We start from the raw sequence: 20,527 nt of genomic DNA on the forward strand, positions 1-20,527 counted from the left end.
AAAACGATGGTCATATAATTATCCATTTGAATATGTTTCTGTATAAATAAAAATTCACTATTCCTATGGATTTCAAGAACCAGCATAACGAAAAGAAAATGTGTTAATGTATTGGGGGGTCATAGATTATCATTATTGGTATCATATAAGGATCGATATTTGACCAAAATCCACAAAGAATTGGATATCCGAAATCTAGCAACTGTATCAGAAATATCAAAATTCTGACATTGTGCATTATATTTGCATTGTACTTTCATGGCATGTCATTTGTAAACAATTTTGCAGCTTCTGGTATAAAAATACATATGTAACCAGAAACATTTGTACAAATATGACATATACAACAATTACATGATAGTCCATCGCTAACATATCGGTGGACTGATATTTTGACACGCAACGTGTGCTAATCAACAAAGCATGACAGGTCACTTCACAACTTTCTTACGTAATCTGGTTAGCCCCTTATTAGCCAGGGTTGACCATGTGCATGCGTTTTAGTTACTGCAGTATACAGATATAGAGATTAGCGCAGCACAACATTGGCTATTTGGAAGTTTTCTGACTTTGATAATTGATATCAGCTGTTTGAATTAGACATAGACATCTTCAGTTTCATTTTATTTTGTCTGACCCGTGCATGATTTATTTTTCAAGTATGCCAAATCACAGTCGAATTAAATGACAAACATATATACTGGTAATTAAGCAATGGTTTTAAATGTGCATTAAGTCACAGGATCAATTTCAGACATAATGCAATTAATGGATGCATTTACATACCGGTATATATATGCAAAAAATCTGTTTAGAATCATACCTTAGTTTGTATGGGGAGATTTCATGAAAACGTTTTTAGCTCACCTGGCCCGAAGGGCCGGTGAGCTTATGTCATGGCGCGGCGTCCGTCGTCCGTCGTCCGTCCGTCCGTCTGTCCGTCTGTCCGTCAACATTTCCTTTAAATCGCTACTAGTCATAGAGTTCTGCATGGGTTGTAACCAAATTTGGCCACAAACATCCTTGGGGGAGGGGGAACAGAACTTGTATAAATTTTGGCTCTGACACCCCGGGGGCAGGAGGGGCGGGGCCCAATAGGGGAAATATAGGTAAATCCTTTAAATCGCTACTTCTCATAGAGTTCTACATGGATTGTAATCAAATTTGGCCACAAACATCCTTGGGGGAAGGGGAACAGAACTTGTATAAATTTTGGCTCTGACACCCCGGGGGCAGGAGGGGCGGGGCCCAATAGGGAAAATATAGGTAAATCCTTTAAATCGCTACTTGTCATAGAGTTCTGAATGGAATGTAACAAAATTTGGCCACAAACATCTTTGGGGGAAGGGGAACAGAACTTGTATAAATTTTGGCTCTGACCCCCCGGGGCAGGAGGGGCGGGGCCCAATAGGGGAAATAGAGGTAAATCCTTTAAATCGCTACTAGTCATAGAGTTCTACATGGATTGTAACTAAATTTTGCCACAAACATCCTTGGGAGAAGGGAACAGAACTTGTATAAATTTTGGCTCTGACCCCCCGGGGGCAGGAGGGGCGGGGCCCAATAGGGGAAATAGAGGTAAATCCTTTAAATCGCTACTAGTCATAGAGTTCTACATGGATTGTAACTAAATTTTGCCACAAACATCCTTATGGGAAGGGGAACAGAACTTGTATAAATATTTGCTCTGACCCCCCCGGGGGCAGGAGGGGCGGGGCCCAATAGGGGAAATATAGGTAAATCCTTTAAATCGCTACTTGTCATAGAGTTCTGAATGGAATGTAACAAAATTTGGCCACAAACATCCTTGGGGGAAGGGGAACAGAACTTGTATAAATTTTGGCTCTGACCCCCCAGGGGCAGGAGGGGCGGGGCCCAATAGGGGAAATAGAGGTAAATCCTTTAAATCGCTACTAGTCATAGAGTTCTACATGGATTGTAACTAACTTTTGCCACAAACATCCTTGGGGGAAGGGGAACAGAACTTGTATAAATTTTGGCTCTGACCCCCCCGGGGGCAGGAGGGTGGGGCCCAATAGGGGAAATAGAGGTAAATCCTTTAAATCGTTACTTGTCATAGAGTTCTACATGGATTGTAACCAAATTTGGCCACAAACATACTTGGGGGAAGGGGAACAGAACTTGTATAAATTTTGGCTCTGGCCCCCCGGGGGCTGGAGGGGTGGGGCCCAATAGGGGAAATAGAGGTAAATCCTTCAATTCGCTACTAGTCATAGAGTTCTGCATGGAATGTAACCAAATTTGGCCAGAAATATCCTTGGGAGAATAAGAACTGAGTTTGTATAAATTTTGGCTCTGGTCCCCGGGGCAGGAGGGGCGGGGCCCAATAGGGGAAATAGAGGTAAATCCTTCAATTCGCTACTAGTCATAGAGTTCTGCATGGATTGTAACCAAATTTGGCCACAAACATCCTTGGGGGAAGAGGAACAGAACTTGTATAAATTTTGGCTCTGATCCCCTGGGGGTAGGAGAGGTGGGGCCCAATAGGGGAAATAGAGGTAAATCCTTTAAATCGCTACTTCTCATAGAGTTCTGCATGGATTGTAACCAAATTTGGCCAGAAACATCCTTTGTGGAAGGGGAACAGAACTTGTATAAATTTTGGCTCTGACCCCCAGGGGGCAGGAGGGGTGGGGCCCAATAGTGGATTTAGAGGTTAATATTAAAATTCCTTCAGAAAAGAAACAATGAACCTGTATTCAGAAAATTATTTGGCATTACAAACCAGGTGAGCGATACAGGCCCTCTGGGCCTCTTGTTTTAAAGTGGGTTTGACCAGTAGACATTTGATGACCTATTCGGGTTTTGAATAACTTAACCAAGAACATTTACGTCCTTGATATAATATTCATGTATATGCGGTTCCAAACACCACGGATATACAATGTACATGGTTTATTATGTACATTTTATTGTGTATAATTATGCAGTAATCTCTTAGAGATGTTTATTTATCTATGACAGGTACATTAATATATGTATAGTATAAATCCCTATTTCCATTATTCAAAACTCATATCTGTGATTCAGAATAATATTGCATAGATATCGGACATGTAAAGAGGTATTGGTATCTCCAAAATCGATATTTACAAACAGATAGTTTATATTAGATGGCAGACACCGAAAATCGGAACTCTGACTTATGCGAGTAGAGTTGATTCCGTTGTCCTCGTGAAGTCACAGATAACGGTCCCAAATCGAGGTCAATGGCTTGGGGCTTCAGGTATGTTCTAGAGAAAAAACACATTATCTCTAATACCCTAATCGCTATAAAACTCGCCCTTTCTCCATTCTAAATTTTATCCAATGATGCATTTTTCAAGCTTTATATACCAAACCATTCCGTGTACATTTTAAGAACAGCGTACAATTTGGTAAAGTTGGTATTACAAGAAATTATTTTATCTTGATTGAAAAATTATTGTTAAACTGTGATTAGCCTATTAGCTAATGATCCTTTGAACAACTGGGCTCAGGTCTTTTGTACACTTCAACCATTACCCCATTGTAACAGCTACATTCTTGACCTTTAGCTGTATTGCTTTGTGGGTTTATTTATCTTGTGTGAAATTCAGAAATTTAACTATATATAGGATTTGTGGATGTAAAGGTAACTTTCATGTATTAGACTTTCTGATAATATGTAGAAAGATTGTTATTCATTTTACATTCAGACATGTTTAAATTTTACCTTTATCACAGCAATTGAAGCGCACCAAACAGCTTCCTGAGTTTCCCCAGTTTGGGCTGGACTGGGATGAAAGTCAGATGAAGGCTCTAAAAGATCAACAGAGTACTAGAGACTTTCCCTACTGGTGCAAGGTAAGGTACTAAGGGATTGCTTGTTCAGGACGAGGGTCGGCTTATTTAGCCACTATTACTTCTACATGGCTATCTTTGTCAGACAATAAGTTAGTTTAGAGATACCAAAACAATGTCTGTGTAATGTACCATTTATCTTATGGTGATTGTCATGTCACATTAATCACATCAAAATGTGCCACAATTACCAGAAGGTGGGACCTATCAATGGTAAATTATACTTTACTCACGTCGTTTTGGCATCTCGAAATTGATGTATTGCATTGAAATAATTACTGTTGTATATATGTTGTACAGACCTGTTTTGGTTCATTCAAATTTTACCACAAAATGGAACAGGTTAGCGCAATAAGGAATTTTACATTTATAAGAATTGCTATAATAGTAACAACATACAGAAAGAATAATTAGTCCAGTCATATTTTAGTGCAAAAAGTCTGATGTGAGAAAAACTGAAATATGATAACTGCTAAAATTGGAGTCATTTTACATCAACATATTTCTAACTTAATCTTTTTAAGAAATTATTGTCTGCAACTGGTGGAATTAATAAGTGATAAATAAATTATTGTCTTGTGAAGGAAATAAAAATGACAAATAAACTACATGTATTATCTTATGAGATTAAAATCGTCTCAATGATTGTGATTTGTTTGGCTTTGATTTAATAGGAGATGAAGATCAAGGAAATCATTTGTATGTGTGATGACACAGCGACTAGTGACGGACAAACAGTCATGAGAAGTAGGCGATCTCGTAGTGTGAACCTACCCATCAGGACAAATAAGAAAAACAAGGTACACAGTACATACATTATATAGAAATAGGATGATTGTCGGTCTGAAGAGTATCTGTGTGTCAGATTCAAAGAGATCTAATATTCAGGACTACTGTGTTTCATGAGTAGTTATTTTGTCGCGATCTAAGACGGCTTTGAACATAACAAATATCCATTCCTGGCAGTATTTGAGCTGTTGATACTTTCCTCTAGAAAATATTAACTTAACAATTCAGAGAATAATTCAGAGCAGGCAAATGTCTTGCTTCAGTCGTACAAACTTTTGTAATGCACTGTACTAACATTGGAAATAATCACTTATCTTTGTTTTTAATGTTGACTTTGAAGCTATAACACAAACTAATGAAATAAAATACTGAAATGTTTTTGTTTTGATACCATAGAGATGTTTTTATGAATTTTTTTTTCTGAGACACCACAGATTGCCATAAAATTCTTGATCAGCAATTGTTTGTTACCAGCCAAAACTGAAGAAGACGCGATCGGCTCCAGCCACACCGGCAGATCCTGACTTGGTTGATAGCTTGTCCATGAGTGCAATATCTAATACAACACAAGACTCATCACTTGGAGTGGAACTAAAAACAAAGAGCAGAGATTATGCAACTGTTGATAGGTTAGTCCAACTGTCAGGCATGTAAGATACACAGTATTATGTTTCTGAACATCTCCATCAGTTTGGAAAGTATGATTTATGTAAATGTTATTCATTACACAACCAGTGAATATTTTCATGTGACAAAAATTATGTACAATGCTATAGTATAGTGTTGTGTACCTCTGCTGTCAACATATCAACCATTGATCTTCGACTTTCATTTCAAAGGCAATGCATATGCACATACTCGCACTTCTTTTGGAGATTTACCACAAGTTATCATGGTCCTTTACGTCTCTCATTTTAACCGTAAGACCCCTTAAGGTGTTGCCTTACTAGTATATTCACTAGGCGTGATGCAAATATTACATAAACCATATTATTATACCTCATGTTTATAACAGTGTCTGTGATTAGTTGAAACACAACACATGACAGGGAAATAAAACATAATACATCCCTGGGGCACGTGCCCCTATGGTGACTGCCCGTCTTTCACACGGAGTTATCTTCCCTTCCGATTGTGCAACAATGACGGACGTACCGTAAACGTCATTTTTTACTCATCACAACAAATTTAAGTTATATTTAACCCGGAGTAGCGAAACATGAATTTTCCGTATACTAAAAAATTCATGTCCCTGGTGGCAGTGTGATATGAAGGTTTATTTACCCTCATATGTAATATTTCCCTCGGGCAAGCCCTTTGGAAATATCACACCTTCGGATAAATAAATCTTCATAACAGACTGCCACCGGGGCCATAAATTCATATGATGGTTTGGGACAATGGATGATTTCAGTTCTTGCATCAGTGTAGTAGCTTCAATATGAATGCTTCCAGCCTTAGATTTTAACGAATGAAAAATGAAAAATTATGCCTAATTAAAGATATTGTTAATGAAATTTAACATAAAGTTGATAGAAACTTTTCTTACAATTTTAAGGAGGTAGAATTCAGTCAATCCATTATTTTGCATATTCATATTAGACTTATCTGCCCTTGTTGGTAGGTGTTTTGATGTTGTGCTTTGTTAGTGTCTTATTTTTCAGAGTTAATGACATGAGTTTCGCTCACAAAGCAATAACATCTCAAACGATAATAACTAACAAGGACAGATAACTCTGTAATATCCATCTGTGCTGGTATCTGAAATGTATGGCTGTGCTTACTAGATCAGCCTATCTCAAATGCTAACAGAACACAGGATATAAATGGAATATATTTTTGATGCTGTGAAACAGCAATCATATGTTCACTCTGCGTGCCTAAGCACATCAAAACAATAATAACAATCCGCAATGAAAATTAAATGCTGTTTTGTTATTTTCACACCCTAATTGAAGGTATGAAGTAATAAAACACTCATGTACAAAAACGATAATCAATGTTTACAATATCGCAATTAGTGATGTTTTCCAATATTAGAATCATCTGGTGTTTTTCCAAAAATCACACACAACACCTTCTTAATATATTCCTCCAAAGATTTTCCAAGTTTGATTAGCTCTTTAAATGATACAAAATTGATGATATAAATGATGATTAATTATATTTGTTTTAATGATTTATACAAAAAAATAAGATTTAAATGTGTTTGCAAAAGTCTTTTATTTGGTTGAAGTTGCAAACTATATCTGATGAAATTAATACGCTCTCTTCCATCTAGAGATGCGAAAGCAAGAGTTGCCTCCCTTTAAACATCATTGCTCTATTAGGCCTAACATTCATAGCAGGAATTTATTATTATACAAATGGGTTCCGTCCGTCCGTCCGTCCGTCCGTCCGTCCGTCTGTCCGTCGGTACGAATTGTTTCCGGAGCATAACTCTAAAACCAGTAGAGATATTTCCACGAAACTTCATACACACATTGGTCTTATGGTCTAGTAGTGCCTTTTGCTATTTTCAGGTTTTCATTTTTAGCATTGTTTCCGTAACCATGGAAACATTGCTGAAAATATCATATTTTTGTACCAGGTTCGTTTCGGGTGCATAACTCTAAAACCAGCAGAGATATTTCCACAAAACTTCATAGACACTTTCTGTTTATGGTCTAGTAGTACCTTTTGGTATTTTTAGGTTTTCATTTTTTGCACTTTTTCCGTTACCATGGAAACATTGCTGAAAATATCATGGTAAATGGTAAATGTTACTTTGCAAAACTCCACCCATCTTTGTGTATATAGTCTAAAATAAATGTCAAGGCTGTATACCTGATTAGACAATTGCAGCCCCGCTCTACTTGAATTATACTCCATCTTTCTTTAGCTCAACTTCCCTTTTCCTGGTTTTTTTTCATACACATAAGTCTCCACAATCAAACTTACTTCAGCTTTGATATCTCCATTGGCGGGGGATCAGAATGACTATGTCCTTATTTATAGCTACCTTCTATAACTATTTGATTAAGATCAAATCAAACAAATACATGTAGAAATTATACATACCGGTAAGGTGTCAATTTCTAGTCAACATTAATTACATTTTTCTTTTTTTCCCCCTAAAAACAAGTACGACAGTAACACTGCTATATTACTGTAGTAAACCGAACTATATCTGATGAAATTACTACGCTCTCTAGTTTTTACTGGCATAGTAATGAATTGATACCGAAAATATTTTTATACAAATTGTCATACTTTTTGTTTTCAACATATATGCCTTATTAGCATTACTTTATATATATATACCTGTAATACTGGTGTTGTTTTTAGCCCCCAGCCAAGATGGAAGAAAACATTAAAACAGTTAGCCAGAAAATGTCCTTCTCCTGGATTTATATCCCTTGACCAGTGCTCCAGTGTGGACAGCGAAGGTCAGCCAGCCAGTCCTATCAATATCAGAATTATGGACAGTGTCCCAAGCCCTGCTACCATACAGAATGTGCCAAGTCCAGCTGTGTTATCCAATCCTGGCACACCACAATCTCGGAATCCTGTCCAGGATCAGATAACTCCGTCAAAGTCGGACTCTCTAAGGACAATACAGCCTGCGTCGCCTATTGTAATTGTCCAGGGTAAACCCCCGACTACATGTGCTACGCCAACCTTCCTGGTGGTAAACAGTATTGGGAATGTGTCCGTAGCTGGTCAGAGAGTGACTCCAGTTAAACTGGTGAGTTGTCGTGATAAAGTGATTCCAAGTGTTTTGGAAGCCAATACTAGTACAACAGAGGATAGTAGAGCTACGCCAAGTACCCCAGAAACTCCTAAAAATTCAGGAAGTACAGGGCAGCCATCAGGTAGCAAAAATATCCTCACAACGCCCCCAAAGCCAGGTCGTGAACTGAACAACCCTGCTTTATTAGCAGCACCTTGTGGACAGAGTACCCCAGAAAATGTTCACAACCCTTTAAATTCTGAGCCAAAGGGAAGCAGCACTCCAGAAAATGCCTGTCAGTCAGAAAAGTCACCTGCTAAATCAGCCCTTGAAATTATGGCGTCATATGCCCCATTTATTTATTCACCCATCAGGCCAGATGCATGGTCTCCGGAGAAATTTTCAGAGCTTAACCAAAGGTCGCAGGAAAAAACTCCCACCAAATCATCTGCCTTCGTCCCAAGGTACCGCCCTGTGGCCCCAAACCCTTTCTTCTCATCCCCTACTAAGACTGTGTCTCCATTCTTAGGTAAGGACAAAAGTCCTCGTAGAAAACAATTGACTAAAAAAGCTCAGGCTATCTGTCCAAAGGGATTTGTGTTGAAAAGTTATATCTCTCCCTCAAAGAAAGCAGCAAGCAATATTGTTCATAGAGTTTTAAAGAGGAATGTGCCAAAGATTTTACCTAGAAATTCTCCAAGAAATGAATTGCAAATCAAGATTAGATCTCCTGAATCTAGTCAAAAGAAATCCAACAAGTTTGTGGATGAGGACTCAATGCCAAAAAGTGATTCTGATGTTCTGGACTCTGAGTATCTGTCAGATGAAAACGATGATGCTGAAATCAGTGAAAAGATGAGAGAAACGATTGAGAGGAGTGGAAATAAGAGCGCTCAAAGATCACGACGGAAAACGTCTGTAGTCACACGGCCAGAAAGTGATGACACCCAAAGTGAAAATGAGGATGGCAACGATTTATATGATAGCCAGAACGACGATGAAGATGATGATGAAGATCACATGGCAGAACTCATGGCTGCCAGTTCCAGAATAGGGTAAGTATAAAAAATAATTCCTGTACGCCAATGTAATTTATTGTTTTCTTTTTCACCCCAAATTGTTTTCACGATACATAAAGTCACATGGTTCATGGTACCTATGCTTGACAATTTTTTGTAGAGATTAATTTTTGCAGTGTCAATTGGCCTGTAATATATATGAAATTTGATTGGCTGCAACAGTAACTCAGTCTGCAGTTTATGTATATGTCTGCTAACCATATCATAGTGATTGTATCAAAAGTAAACTATAAATAAATAAAAAATGACTGCTTACCCCAGAATAGGATACATATTAAACATAAGCTATAAATAAATGGCAGTTCATAATACTAAATAGGCAACTAGCTGCTTAGCCCAGAATATGACAGGTGTTAAACATGAGCTTTAAATAGATGGCAGTTCATAATACTAAATAGACTAGCTGCGTAGCCCAGAATAGGGGTTCTATCAAACATAATGAGTTGATGAGTTTTCAATACAGAAATTGAAACAGGGTCAGATTACTGTATTATATAATAATTACACTATAACATAATACAAATTACATGTTCAAATAGTAAAATCAGCAGCTCGCCAGTGAAAACGGACTGCCAGTCACTTAAATCGCGAGTGTTTCTATCAAAATCATAAATTAGAAAATAGTTTCTATCAAACATAAATTAGAAATAGATTGACTGTTGCTAAACTGAAGTTATTACTAGTTTTATTGAAAGTCACTATACAATGGCTATTGTATCAAAAGTGAAATATAAATAAATGGCTGCCAGTTCTAGATATTAAGGCTAATATCCTTAGTAACAAAGGTAAAGATGAGAAAATCAAGGGCTGCCAAATTAGGGATCAGATAGATATCAAAGGTTAGCTTTAAATTTCTAGCTCATGAAAAGTGACATGAAAAAATAGAAATAAAATATAAGAATTTGAACATATGGATATCAGATCCAGGATAGGAAATGAAAATGGCTAAGTTCCAGCAGAATAGATTAGATTATTTGTTTATAAATTTCAAAATATGTACATTAATTTATTGAAATTTTGAAGTACATTGTATATTGTATATGACAAATAGAATTATATTGTGTAGCTAAATTTATAAAGTTGATTCTGCATAAAGATGAAAGATCACCTCTGCTTTTGTAATACAGATTTGCACAGAAGAAAGGAGGACTGAAGGATAAGAATAGGAGTAAGGCCCAGAAGAGGAAGGATTCAGCCTTAGCTATGCTGGCCCCTGACCTACTCTCCACTGACCCCCAGGTAAATTACTGCATTACATGGTGTTCTATACCGGTGGTTTGGGACCACTACAAACTACTACAGTGAAGTACTTTATTCTTGTGAAGTACAAAATTATGTATAATTTCGCGAAGTATGTCAAATGTGAATGGAGATTTTGCAAATAATTGTATAATACATAGGTATGATTTCATGATTGTCAGTAACAGCCCTTAGAAAATTTTTTAGCCCACCATCATCAGATGGTGGGCTAAAATTGCTTTTCGTCTGTGGTTCGTCGTCCATCCTGCCGTCCGTCCTTTCCATCCATCCTTCCATTAACAATTCTTGTTATCGCCATTTATCGGAATGTACAGAAGGGATCAATCTCAAATTTCATATGTAGGTTCCCCTGGGGCCCTAGTTGTGCATATTGCATTTTAGGACTGATTGGTCAACAAGATGGCCACTAGGAATGCACCGCCATCTTGGATTTTGATAGTTAAAGTTTGTTATCGCTATTTCTCAGAAAGTACTGAATCATTGTCAAATTTCATATGTAGGTTCCTCTGGGGCCCTAGTTGTGCATATTGCATTTTGGGACTGATTGGTCAACAAGATGGCCACCAGGCAGCCATCTTGGATTTCATTGTAGAAGTTTGTTACCGTTATTTCTCAGCAAGTACTCAAGCGATCTGTATCAAATTTCATATGTAGTATGTTTGAAAAAATTTGAAAAGCAGGGAAAAGATCCCTCTTTCCATTGTCAGACATAGATCATTCTTTGGTGGGCGCCAAGATCCCTATGGGATCTCTTGTTTTCCATTAGTATTTACCTATAATATGATTTTCACTATTGCTCAATCCCCTGCATACCGTTTGGTATCCAAGTGATGAGTAAAGGAACACAGGATTGACGCTACTACCTAAATATCTTTTGAATTAGATACACTGGGGTTGTATTTTGAACCATTTGTGTATTATGTATTGAACAGAAAGATGACCGTGATACAGCGTTTGCTCAAGCTTACCTCTGTCGTGCGAGGGAAATACTCAAGACTAATGATGATACATATGAAGCATTCCTTAAATTGCTGTATGACTTTGGTAAAAGTGACTTCTCTCCTGTCAAAGTAAGTTCTATTTATTGCTTCAACTATAGGAAACATGAAAAGACAGTTTTTTGTAGTGGTGATAATTGTGTTCATTCTGATTGTAAATACCCCTTTTAAGTTGGTACTGATTCTTTATTTGCTTCTTCCAACTATAATAATTTCTTGTCCAAGTCATTATTTCTGAATTATTCAAGAAACTGTATGATTTTTGCAGTGTTGATACTTTCGCATTTTTGTGAAACATTGATATGGTTGGAAAATTTGATCCACGAAAATGAAAGAAGAATTAGATATGCTATTATAGCTATATAGCCAAATTGCAAAATTTTGAAATTTAAAACCATTAAAAGGACTATGTATGGTTTGGGCCCTTATTTGGCCCCAAAGCTATCAATTTTTCAACTAAGTGGTACACTGATAGGTTGAAACACTTAGTACATGCCTGATGCATTGATGGTGATAGTTATTTAATATTAGAGTTCTAGTTCCCAAAGTAACAATCAGAAAAATGTATAAGTTAGACAAATTTAAAGGTAGGTTTCGCCAAACCAAATAAATATTTTTTGTGAAATTCGATAAGCGGAAGAAAAGATGTAAAAACATATTAAAATATCTCAATTTAATTTCTTTATGTGTTTGAGATTGAACAAATGTGTCTTGAATCCAAAATTGAAGGAAATCCTTGATTTATTACGGTGTCCGTCAGACAAAATAATATGCAAATGAAGCTGCGATGGATTGTGTTGTCAAAGTTTGGCGCATGCGCATTGTCACGCACTAAAAGTAAACAAAATGGCTGAACGAAAGTGTGTGAGATGAAAAAAAAATATCTGAATCGGCAACAAAGTGGGGGAAATTATAATGGATTCGGTAGCACCCTAGGATATCTATAGGAAATTGAATTCAGAGATGGAATGTAGCAATAGAAGAAACAGAAGCCACATCTCAAGCGGAACTTGCCGGGATCTGTTGGGACTCGTGTAACAGCATTGCACGTGGTGAGTTAAATTTCAACACATATGCCAGCGCACAAACAACGGCAGACTAACTACATGTATATTTGGTGTACAAAGTTAGCGAGCATATGTAAGTAACATGAAGTGTTTTAGATTATATGATATGTATAAACAGTCCCTCGCACTTCGATTTGTTGTTGTTGTTTTTTAACTAAACATGCCGTGGCAAGACTGTCACTTCTATTTGACATTTTGTTGCACGCTTCCGTTTTGTTGCTGCGGCCTCGTTTTGGAAAAAAATACGTCATGTTCTATGTAAAGCTTGACTTCACTCTATTTTTAGAGGAGTATTTTCCTGGTCAAGCTAGGCAACTGACCACCCATATCGTTCGCTGTATGCATTGAAAATGATCTGAAGACTATATCTATGTATAGGATAAATTTCAATTTCGTAGTCTTTATATTTCATTGGGCGAAACCTACCTTTAAAGATATGGACATTTTTTTCCTATTTTTGATAGATTTTGCTGCAAGAAACAATGCACAATCTTGAACAAACAAGATTATGCAGACATTTAATTAGATGCATCTTTAGGAGAAATATAAATTTTGTTCAAGGATGCACTCTATGATTTCTTTAAGACATTATTAGCAAAATTAGGCCAAAAATGATCAATTTTTCTTAATTTATTTACATTTCAGATGGTTACCATGGCAACTACAACTGCAATGATACACAATTACCAAACTAATTGTATCAGGAATGTACTAGATATTTAAAATTCAATAATTTCATCATTAAATAACAGATTTGAAAAATTTGACGGATTTTGGGACCTAAAAGGACCCAAACCATACATAGGCTTTTATTAAATTTCTTGTTTTTAGTCCAAATCACGACAATTTTGATAAGTGATAATAAATTTCCATAGAACAAAATAGTGGTATGAAATAAAGGGGCTATGATATTGACTATGCACAGCCCTAAAGTCACTGTGTCCTTACATATTACCACAAACCTTCCACCTCCGAGTCGCAAGTTCAAAACCCATGTGGGCCAGTTTCTAGGTGGACTATGGTTTTTCTACAGTGACTCCTTCCTTAACCTGGCATGTCCTTACCTGGCTTATTATATATGAGTTCATCCTATTAAACCAACCAGGTAACTAGATTGGATTTTAATGCCTCTGGTACATTACCATCCATACCATATGGTACCCTGATATAAAGACAAAATTCTTCTGTTGTTTTGTGTACATATTTTTGTAATTACTAATCTTATGTCTTCCAGACATTGGTTGATTTTTTTTTTTTATATTTTTGTAATTTTTTCTCAATTTCACATTCATTCTTTGAACTTTTATGTTTTATTGCAAATTCATACCATCCAGTTAGAGTGGCTTTATTTGGTTATTTGTATCAAAACTTTAAATGTGGTCATTTATTATCATTCTACTCATGTTAGCTAAAAAGATTTTCATTTTGATAATCAATAAATTTTAAAACATCTTCATTATTTTTAATTGTAATATAAACGTATATATTGTACACAAAAAAAAACTTAAAACATTTGAGAAACATCACTCAAAACATAAAAAAGCTTAAAGTAAATAGTTAGACACAGGAAAGCTTTTGACGTTAAAAATAGTGTTAATATATCCAGTAAAATTTCTTATGCAATAGAAAAATAAAAAATTTCCCATCAAATTGCTAGGTGCATGCGAAGAAATTAATTTATATAACAGAAATCCTGAAACGTCTTCCTGGCTGGCTATGATCCATGCAGCCTCGCTTTCAAGGCGAATTTACTTTTAGCACCGTACTAAATTTACATGGGCTTTCCCATAATTCCAATGATCTAAAGCAAAAATTGACATCAATTTGATATGTAAGGGCATTTGGAAGGCCAATAAACACATTTAGGATGGTTTTCTTTGCCTGACTTTATATTCACCTTAAATATTTGAGAAACATCATTCAAAACAGCATATTGCGTATTTGAAAATAAAATAAAATTCATTAATATTTTAACAAAATATTGTCAGTATAAATGTACAAAGAAAATAATTTTACAATCTTAACTTGCTTTTAGGTCAATATATGTAAAGACAAATACTTTATCTCTATATCTGTAATGGCATTGGCACTTTTTAACTACAGTACTGGAGAGTTGGTAGTAAGTTGCTTACAACTAATTTAGAAATAAGTTTGCAAACATATATCTACATGATCCTTTATAAAAATCACTGCAAAAAAAGTGAAAATGAATCACAGTAGCTGTATGTGCTCTGCCAGAATTATACATATCATACATGTGCAGTGTGCATAAACTACATTCATTTGCAAAAAATGTATTATCCCACAAAAATACCAGGTCTGTATATATATACAGTACCTCAAAAATTGTGTGTTTCAATAATTCACATATACAACATAAATTTTGTTATCTAAAACATTGTGCACATACCACTACAATTTAAAGCAAAGAAAGATTTTGATAATGCTAGTTAAGGTAAGCATACTTAAGTTTAATTGGATATTTGCCCCAAAAATACTTGCTATAACATTCAATTAATTATGCTGTATAATTATGATATACAGTACTATATCAATATGGGTAAATGAAGTAATATAAACAGTTATTTTCCATATAACATTGGATCCTTATAGACATATGTCTGTAGGATATGAATTACTTAAAGTAGTAAATATAGGGACTATATCAATAGCCATAGATAAGAAAAAGCATTGAGTTGTACTCATTTATGGGGGATTCAGTTTTTCTATATTCATTGTCAATAGATTTTCCGGAATGTAAATATCTGTGAATAATATCCCATATCGTTTTTGGAACCCACTTTTACCTCATTCCTATCATATTAGGTGGAACCCATCTATGGAACTTGCGGGGCAAACCCTGAGCTTATCTATTACTGTTAAAATGGACAAATGATTATTTCTCCAACTAATTAATATCAAAGAGATTATCATGAAATTTTCTCTACCAAAAAATCAAAAGATTATACAGTACCTCATAATTTATGTATTTACAGCAAGAATTATTAAACAATATACTGTATGATAAACAATATTTCCGTGTGTTTAATCACTGAAATGGCAATTCAAAGCTATAAATATCCTTGGATATTTACAACAAGTACAGGCCATAAAATGGTCATAGAATAATCTCTTAGTTAAACAAAAGATACACTTTGTAATCCTTTACTCAAACATGAAAATATTATTCTATCAGTGAAACGGTTATCTGTTTTTGAAAGCTTTTAAAGTTGTTTACAAGATTTTAATTTTTATAGATTATAAACCAAAACAAAAACTTAATACAATAATGGGGTTGATCTAATTAATAGCCTACCTATAGTCCAGGTAAAGGTAAGCTCACGATCATGTTATATTTATCTTGACATTTAATTTGATGTGTCCATATTATTATCATAATCAGTTGAGACAATGACATCGAAATTTCATAACACAGAATGAAAAACCCAACTTTTCAAAAGCTGCAATTCCAATTGATCAAAATGAAGATATGATTCAAGCTATGAGATTAATGTATCTTATTTTTTGTGTTCATTTCATATCTGAAACTCGACTTTCGCAGTTAACTATTTCTGCTTGCTGATTTATCAGTAAATCGTGCAAAACTTATGTAATAATTTCAATTTAGTTAATAAAGTCATACCTGTATTTATTCAGAGACTTTTTTGTTGTTCCAATGTTGATCTTTCATAAATCCTTTTGTTTTTAGAAAAGAATAATTTTATTCCTTCCTTTCTCTTTTTTATATGATAGTGACATAATCCATTGTTTCAAACAAATAAAATATCCACTGTACCATACGTAACTCGGAACTAGGGACTGTTCATTCTGAAATTCTCCCAATGGCACACTGTTTATATACCATTCCCCAATTCCATATCCAGTCACCATATTTTCTCTTTGGAAATATTTTATACTCCAACACAATTACTGAACAAGATTCCTGATGTCCAAGAAAGAGATTCCTGATGTCCAATTCCAATCCACTTTGACCTATATATATATGGCTAGTTTCTTATGGTCCTTAATAGTCAATTCCAACACATCAACCTGTCAACCTGTGTATAAGGACAACTTAGCTATAAAGACCTAATTTTCTTTGTCCTATGAGTGGTCTTTATAGACAGGTTTAACAGTACATATTGTTTTGTGTTATGTGGTGTGGAAATATTGTTCATTATATAACAATTCATGATATATAATATAGATATTTTAGTAAAAGTTAATGTATTAATTTATTTTATTTACTTGATAAACAATGACACATCTGAACCATTTTGAAAGGTTTTCAAATAAATCTTTATATACCGAGGTTTGCAACTGTTTTATTGTAAAAATTCTGTGATTTTGCTTTCAGTGAAGTTTTGTGAAAGTTTGATATTGTTTTCATTTAAGTCCTCTCTAAGTGTTGTGTTATCCTCATTGGAATTCTGGGATATGTCGGTGATGTTTGAATTCTGGGAAATGTCAGTGATATCATCGCTATTTAAATCGTTTGCAAATGTCATTTTGTCCGTATTTAAATCATTTGAAATTGTCATACTATCTTCCTCATTTGAATTTTGTGAAATTTCAACCATATTGCATTTGTCACTATTCAAGTCATTTGAATGTGTGACGTTGTACTCAGTGTTAACTTGTGAATGTAAGCTACTGTCCTCATTTGAGCTTTGTGAAAATTCTTTATTCTCCTCATTCACATAGTTTGATGGAGCATCATTGTCTTCATTTAAGTCTGACAATTCTTTGTCGTTTTCCTCATTTAGTGTTTTTGAAAAAGCTAAATTGTCTTCATACATGTCTTGTGAATGTTTAGGAGAATCACGGCCCTGGCTGTATTGTGTGCAGGTGTCTTTATTTAAGTTTTGTAAGTGGTCGGTATTGTTTATATGTTGTGAAAGGTCGAAATTTGAGTTAAGTATATTGGTATTTTGTAGGACAACATCATCAGGATTTTGTGAAATTTCATCAGTGTTGGAGTTTTGAAAAAGTTCGGTTGGATTGTTTTCAGTTACAATTTGTAGAAAATCTGTTTGTGTACTGTCGTTTGGTTTCAATGATGGGGATGGATTGTATGTAGGGTTGTGTGAGGTGTATGTAGGGTTGTGTGAGGTTTGTGTGTTGTATGCCAGGTTGTGGGATATATGTGCTGGATACGAGGGATTCTCTGACATATCCAGATTGGAGATAGAGGTAGCACTTGATTGTCGCTGATATCTGTCTGTACTGGTAGAGTACAGAGTAGCTGATTGAGACGGTTGTTTCATACACACAAATAATTTACGGAGCTCCCTGCGGAATCTCTGTCCAGTGATACAGTACAGCAGAAAGTTCACTGCGTGGTTCATATAACTAAATAGACTTGTAATTCTTGACACCAGTAGATACAATGCCAAGCGCTCAAAGTCGATCTGAGCAGATGAGAAATCAAAGTAATTATAACGAATACTGAACAATACAACTCGTGGCGCTGAGGTCACCAAAAAGGTGAATGTCACAGAAAGCAATGTTATGGTCAGCTTCTGGTGGAAATGTCGATTTTCCATGTTTTTTTCGTTCTCCGCTGTATGACTTCTACGTCGTAAAGTTTCCCTAAACCTTGTGGCACGCTTGTTATCTCTGATGATGAGAATGTTGATGGCGAGAAGGATGAGGAAAGGAAGGAAGGAATACAGCACAGCGTCTATCAATGGGAAGATGTCATTATGGAAATCTTCGTAAGTCTTTGTTGGAGAACAGTATTGCCCTTCTATTGTGACAGTCCAGAAAAAATGGCAGTTAAATAAAGAAAACATCACAAATAAAGCCACACTTACTTTCTTGGCTCGACTGACGGTAGCATACTCCACTGCCTTCAATGGGAAATGGATAGCAATGAACCTTTCTATAGTCATTGCAACAAGAAGCCAAGCTGAATATTGAAATAAGAAGTAAGTGAGAAAGTTAAACACTTTGCATGCCGTTGGACTTAAAATGATGGCGTCCCAACCATTGATGACGGCAAACCAGCTTCTTATTCCACTGAAAAACAGAACTAATGTGTCCACAACTGCTATCACGGCCAGGTAAAAACAGGTGGACGAGTGGATCATTGTCTTTCTAATCATCACAACAAAGCTGATCACATTGCCAACAGTCCCCAAAAAAATGATGATCGGGTAAACATAAAGTCCGAGATACCTGGACCACATGTATGTAGGATACTGTTCCAGGATGTCCCAAATGGTCGGCATCTCGACCGGAGGACCGCTGTCGTCCGGCAGAGGTGGAGGGGTCGTACTATTTGAACTATTGGTGTATTGAAGAGTAATATTGAGACTGTCAGGGGTTATCATATCTCCAGTATTTGTGTCCACTGATTACAATGCACTTGGAATGTTGTTCATCAGTCAATGAATGCCTTTGTACTCAGCGTTTATTGTCTGTTTTCACACCTTGCTGTTATATCGGTACTAAATCTTCATTTCTGATTTAATATCAATCAGATTGAAGTTTAAATGTCTCCGAATTCTCAATGATTTAATCGGTACCTGTCTGTAAGTTAACATCTAGCAATAACTGTGTACCCTAGGCTAACCAGCATCTGTATGTTAACTGTGCCAACACACGTAAAGTTTGTTATAGTGATGTCAGCGAGAGAGTGTCAAGTAGATGTTACGCTCTCTGTGTATACGACACTCAACAAGTGTCTGTTTACAGTTTTAGGAAATTAGATCGATTCTGTCTGATTTATGATGGGATATTTTCAGTATATACATAACTCTATTAAGCGACAATTTAAGTTTTCCAGTGAATAAAAATCTACTCTAGAGGAGAAGTGGGTGGTTACTGGGGCCTTCAGTCCCCCTCGGCGTGTGACTGCCAGCTGTACTGGGGGCTCTGCTTCCCATATATGGGTTGTACGAGACAGCTACCTCATTATAATATAGGTGAAAGTAATATTGTTTGAGAGCAGAAAGGTCAAGACCCTCTTCATTGTTTCTATATTAGCACTTCTGTCCTAGCTGGACATGTTGTCATGTTTTATTGTTCTTGGTCAATTTCAGCTTGAGTATTGTGAAGGGAAAATGTAACGGAAAAAAAATCGGTCATTTGTAGTGTTTCTAAAGTAGGTCACTGATCTAGAATTTTGACCTTAAAATTGACAATAAAGTCCTGGCATGTTCAGAAGCTATCTTCTAGGTCCTGGCCATTACTTTTAAACTTAAGATGTATAATTATAACCAAAACCTGTATTTGTCGTTTGTAGATAACATGCAATTTACTTTAAAAAAATTCATGATCAAAGTAGATCCACCAAAGTTTTCATCTTCAAATTAAGATATTAACCTCATTTTTATTTATTGAAAGGTACATGTATTTCAATTCATTTCTTAAATCCTTGAAAATATATATCGGCAAGCTTGTGAAACGGAGAAACAAAATTGTTTAACAGTATACTGCACATGCTGAAATTTGAAACTTCAGTAAAAAGTAAGTCCTAAATTATCTTGTATTGGACAAGCTGCTTTTAGTGCTAAAAATATGATATAATAGTTTGAATAAGCCTGCTTAATGAGTAGGGAGACAACCGCTGGAAGTGTTGTCTTAGGCAGATCTTATTACACTCTGATGAAGGCTTACTGTCAAGTGTGGATCATTTAAGCAAACATAAGAGGTTGTTTTTGTGTGGAGATGAGTTGTTATGTACACAACAAACGACAGTGTTGACACAGGGTCCTGTCTCGAGTATATTGTACACACTGCTAACCGTGGCGGTGACAGACCTCTCGGGTCATC

The 20,527-nt window shown here is 35.7% G+C and overlaps 2 protein-coding genes across 3 annotated transcripts in view; one reads left to right on the top strand and one right to left on the bottom strand.

The window, feature by feature from the left end:
- Positions 1 to 20,527, top strand: part of LOC138333314 (GON-4-like protein) — a 56,947-nt gene that overhangs the window by 19,051 nt on the left and 17,369 nt on the right. For both annotated transcript variants that reach the window (XM_069281610.1, XM_069281611.1), the window contains 6 exons: positions 3,727 to 3,846; positions 4,518 to 4,643; positions 5,107 to 5,261; positions 7,960 to 9,399; positions 10,551 to 10,662; positions 11,616 to 11,753. In XM_069281610.1, coding sequence (XP_069137711.1) covers positions 3,727 to 3,846; positions 4,518 to 4,643; positions 5,107 to 5,261; positions 7,960 to 9,399; positions 10,551 to 10,662; positions 11,616 to 11,753 — 2,091 coding nt within the window. The remainder of the gene's footprint in view (positions 1 to 3,726; positions 3,847 to 4,517; positions 4,644 to 5,106; positions 5,262 to 7,959; positions 9,400 to 10,550; positions 10,663 to 11,615; positions 11,754 to 20,527) is intronic.
- LOC138333991 (uncharacterized) lies at positions 17,074 to 19,083 on the bottom strand. Its single transcript, XM_069282718.1, has one exon. The coding sequence runs from the start codon at positions 19,081 to 19,083 to the stop codon at positions 17,074 to 17,076; it is 2,010 nt and encodes a 669-aa protein (XP_069138819.1).

This window comes from Argopecten irradians, chromosome 10 (genome assembly GCF_041381155.1).
Source record: "Argopecten irradians isolate NY chromosome 10, Ai_NY, whole genome shotgun sequence".
In the NCBI taxonomy this organism is placed as follows: Eukaryota; Metazoa; Mollusca; class Bivalvia; order Pectinida; family Pectinidae; genus Argopecten; species Argopecten irradians.

Excerpts from the sequence above, each read along its gene's own strand:
- LOC138333991 (XM_069282718.1), bottom strand. The coding sequence starts at position 19,083 with ATGATAACCCCTGACAGTCTCAATATTACTCTTCAATACACCAATAGT.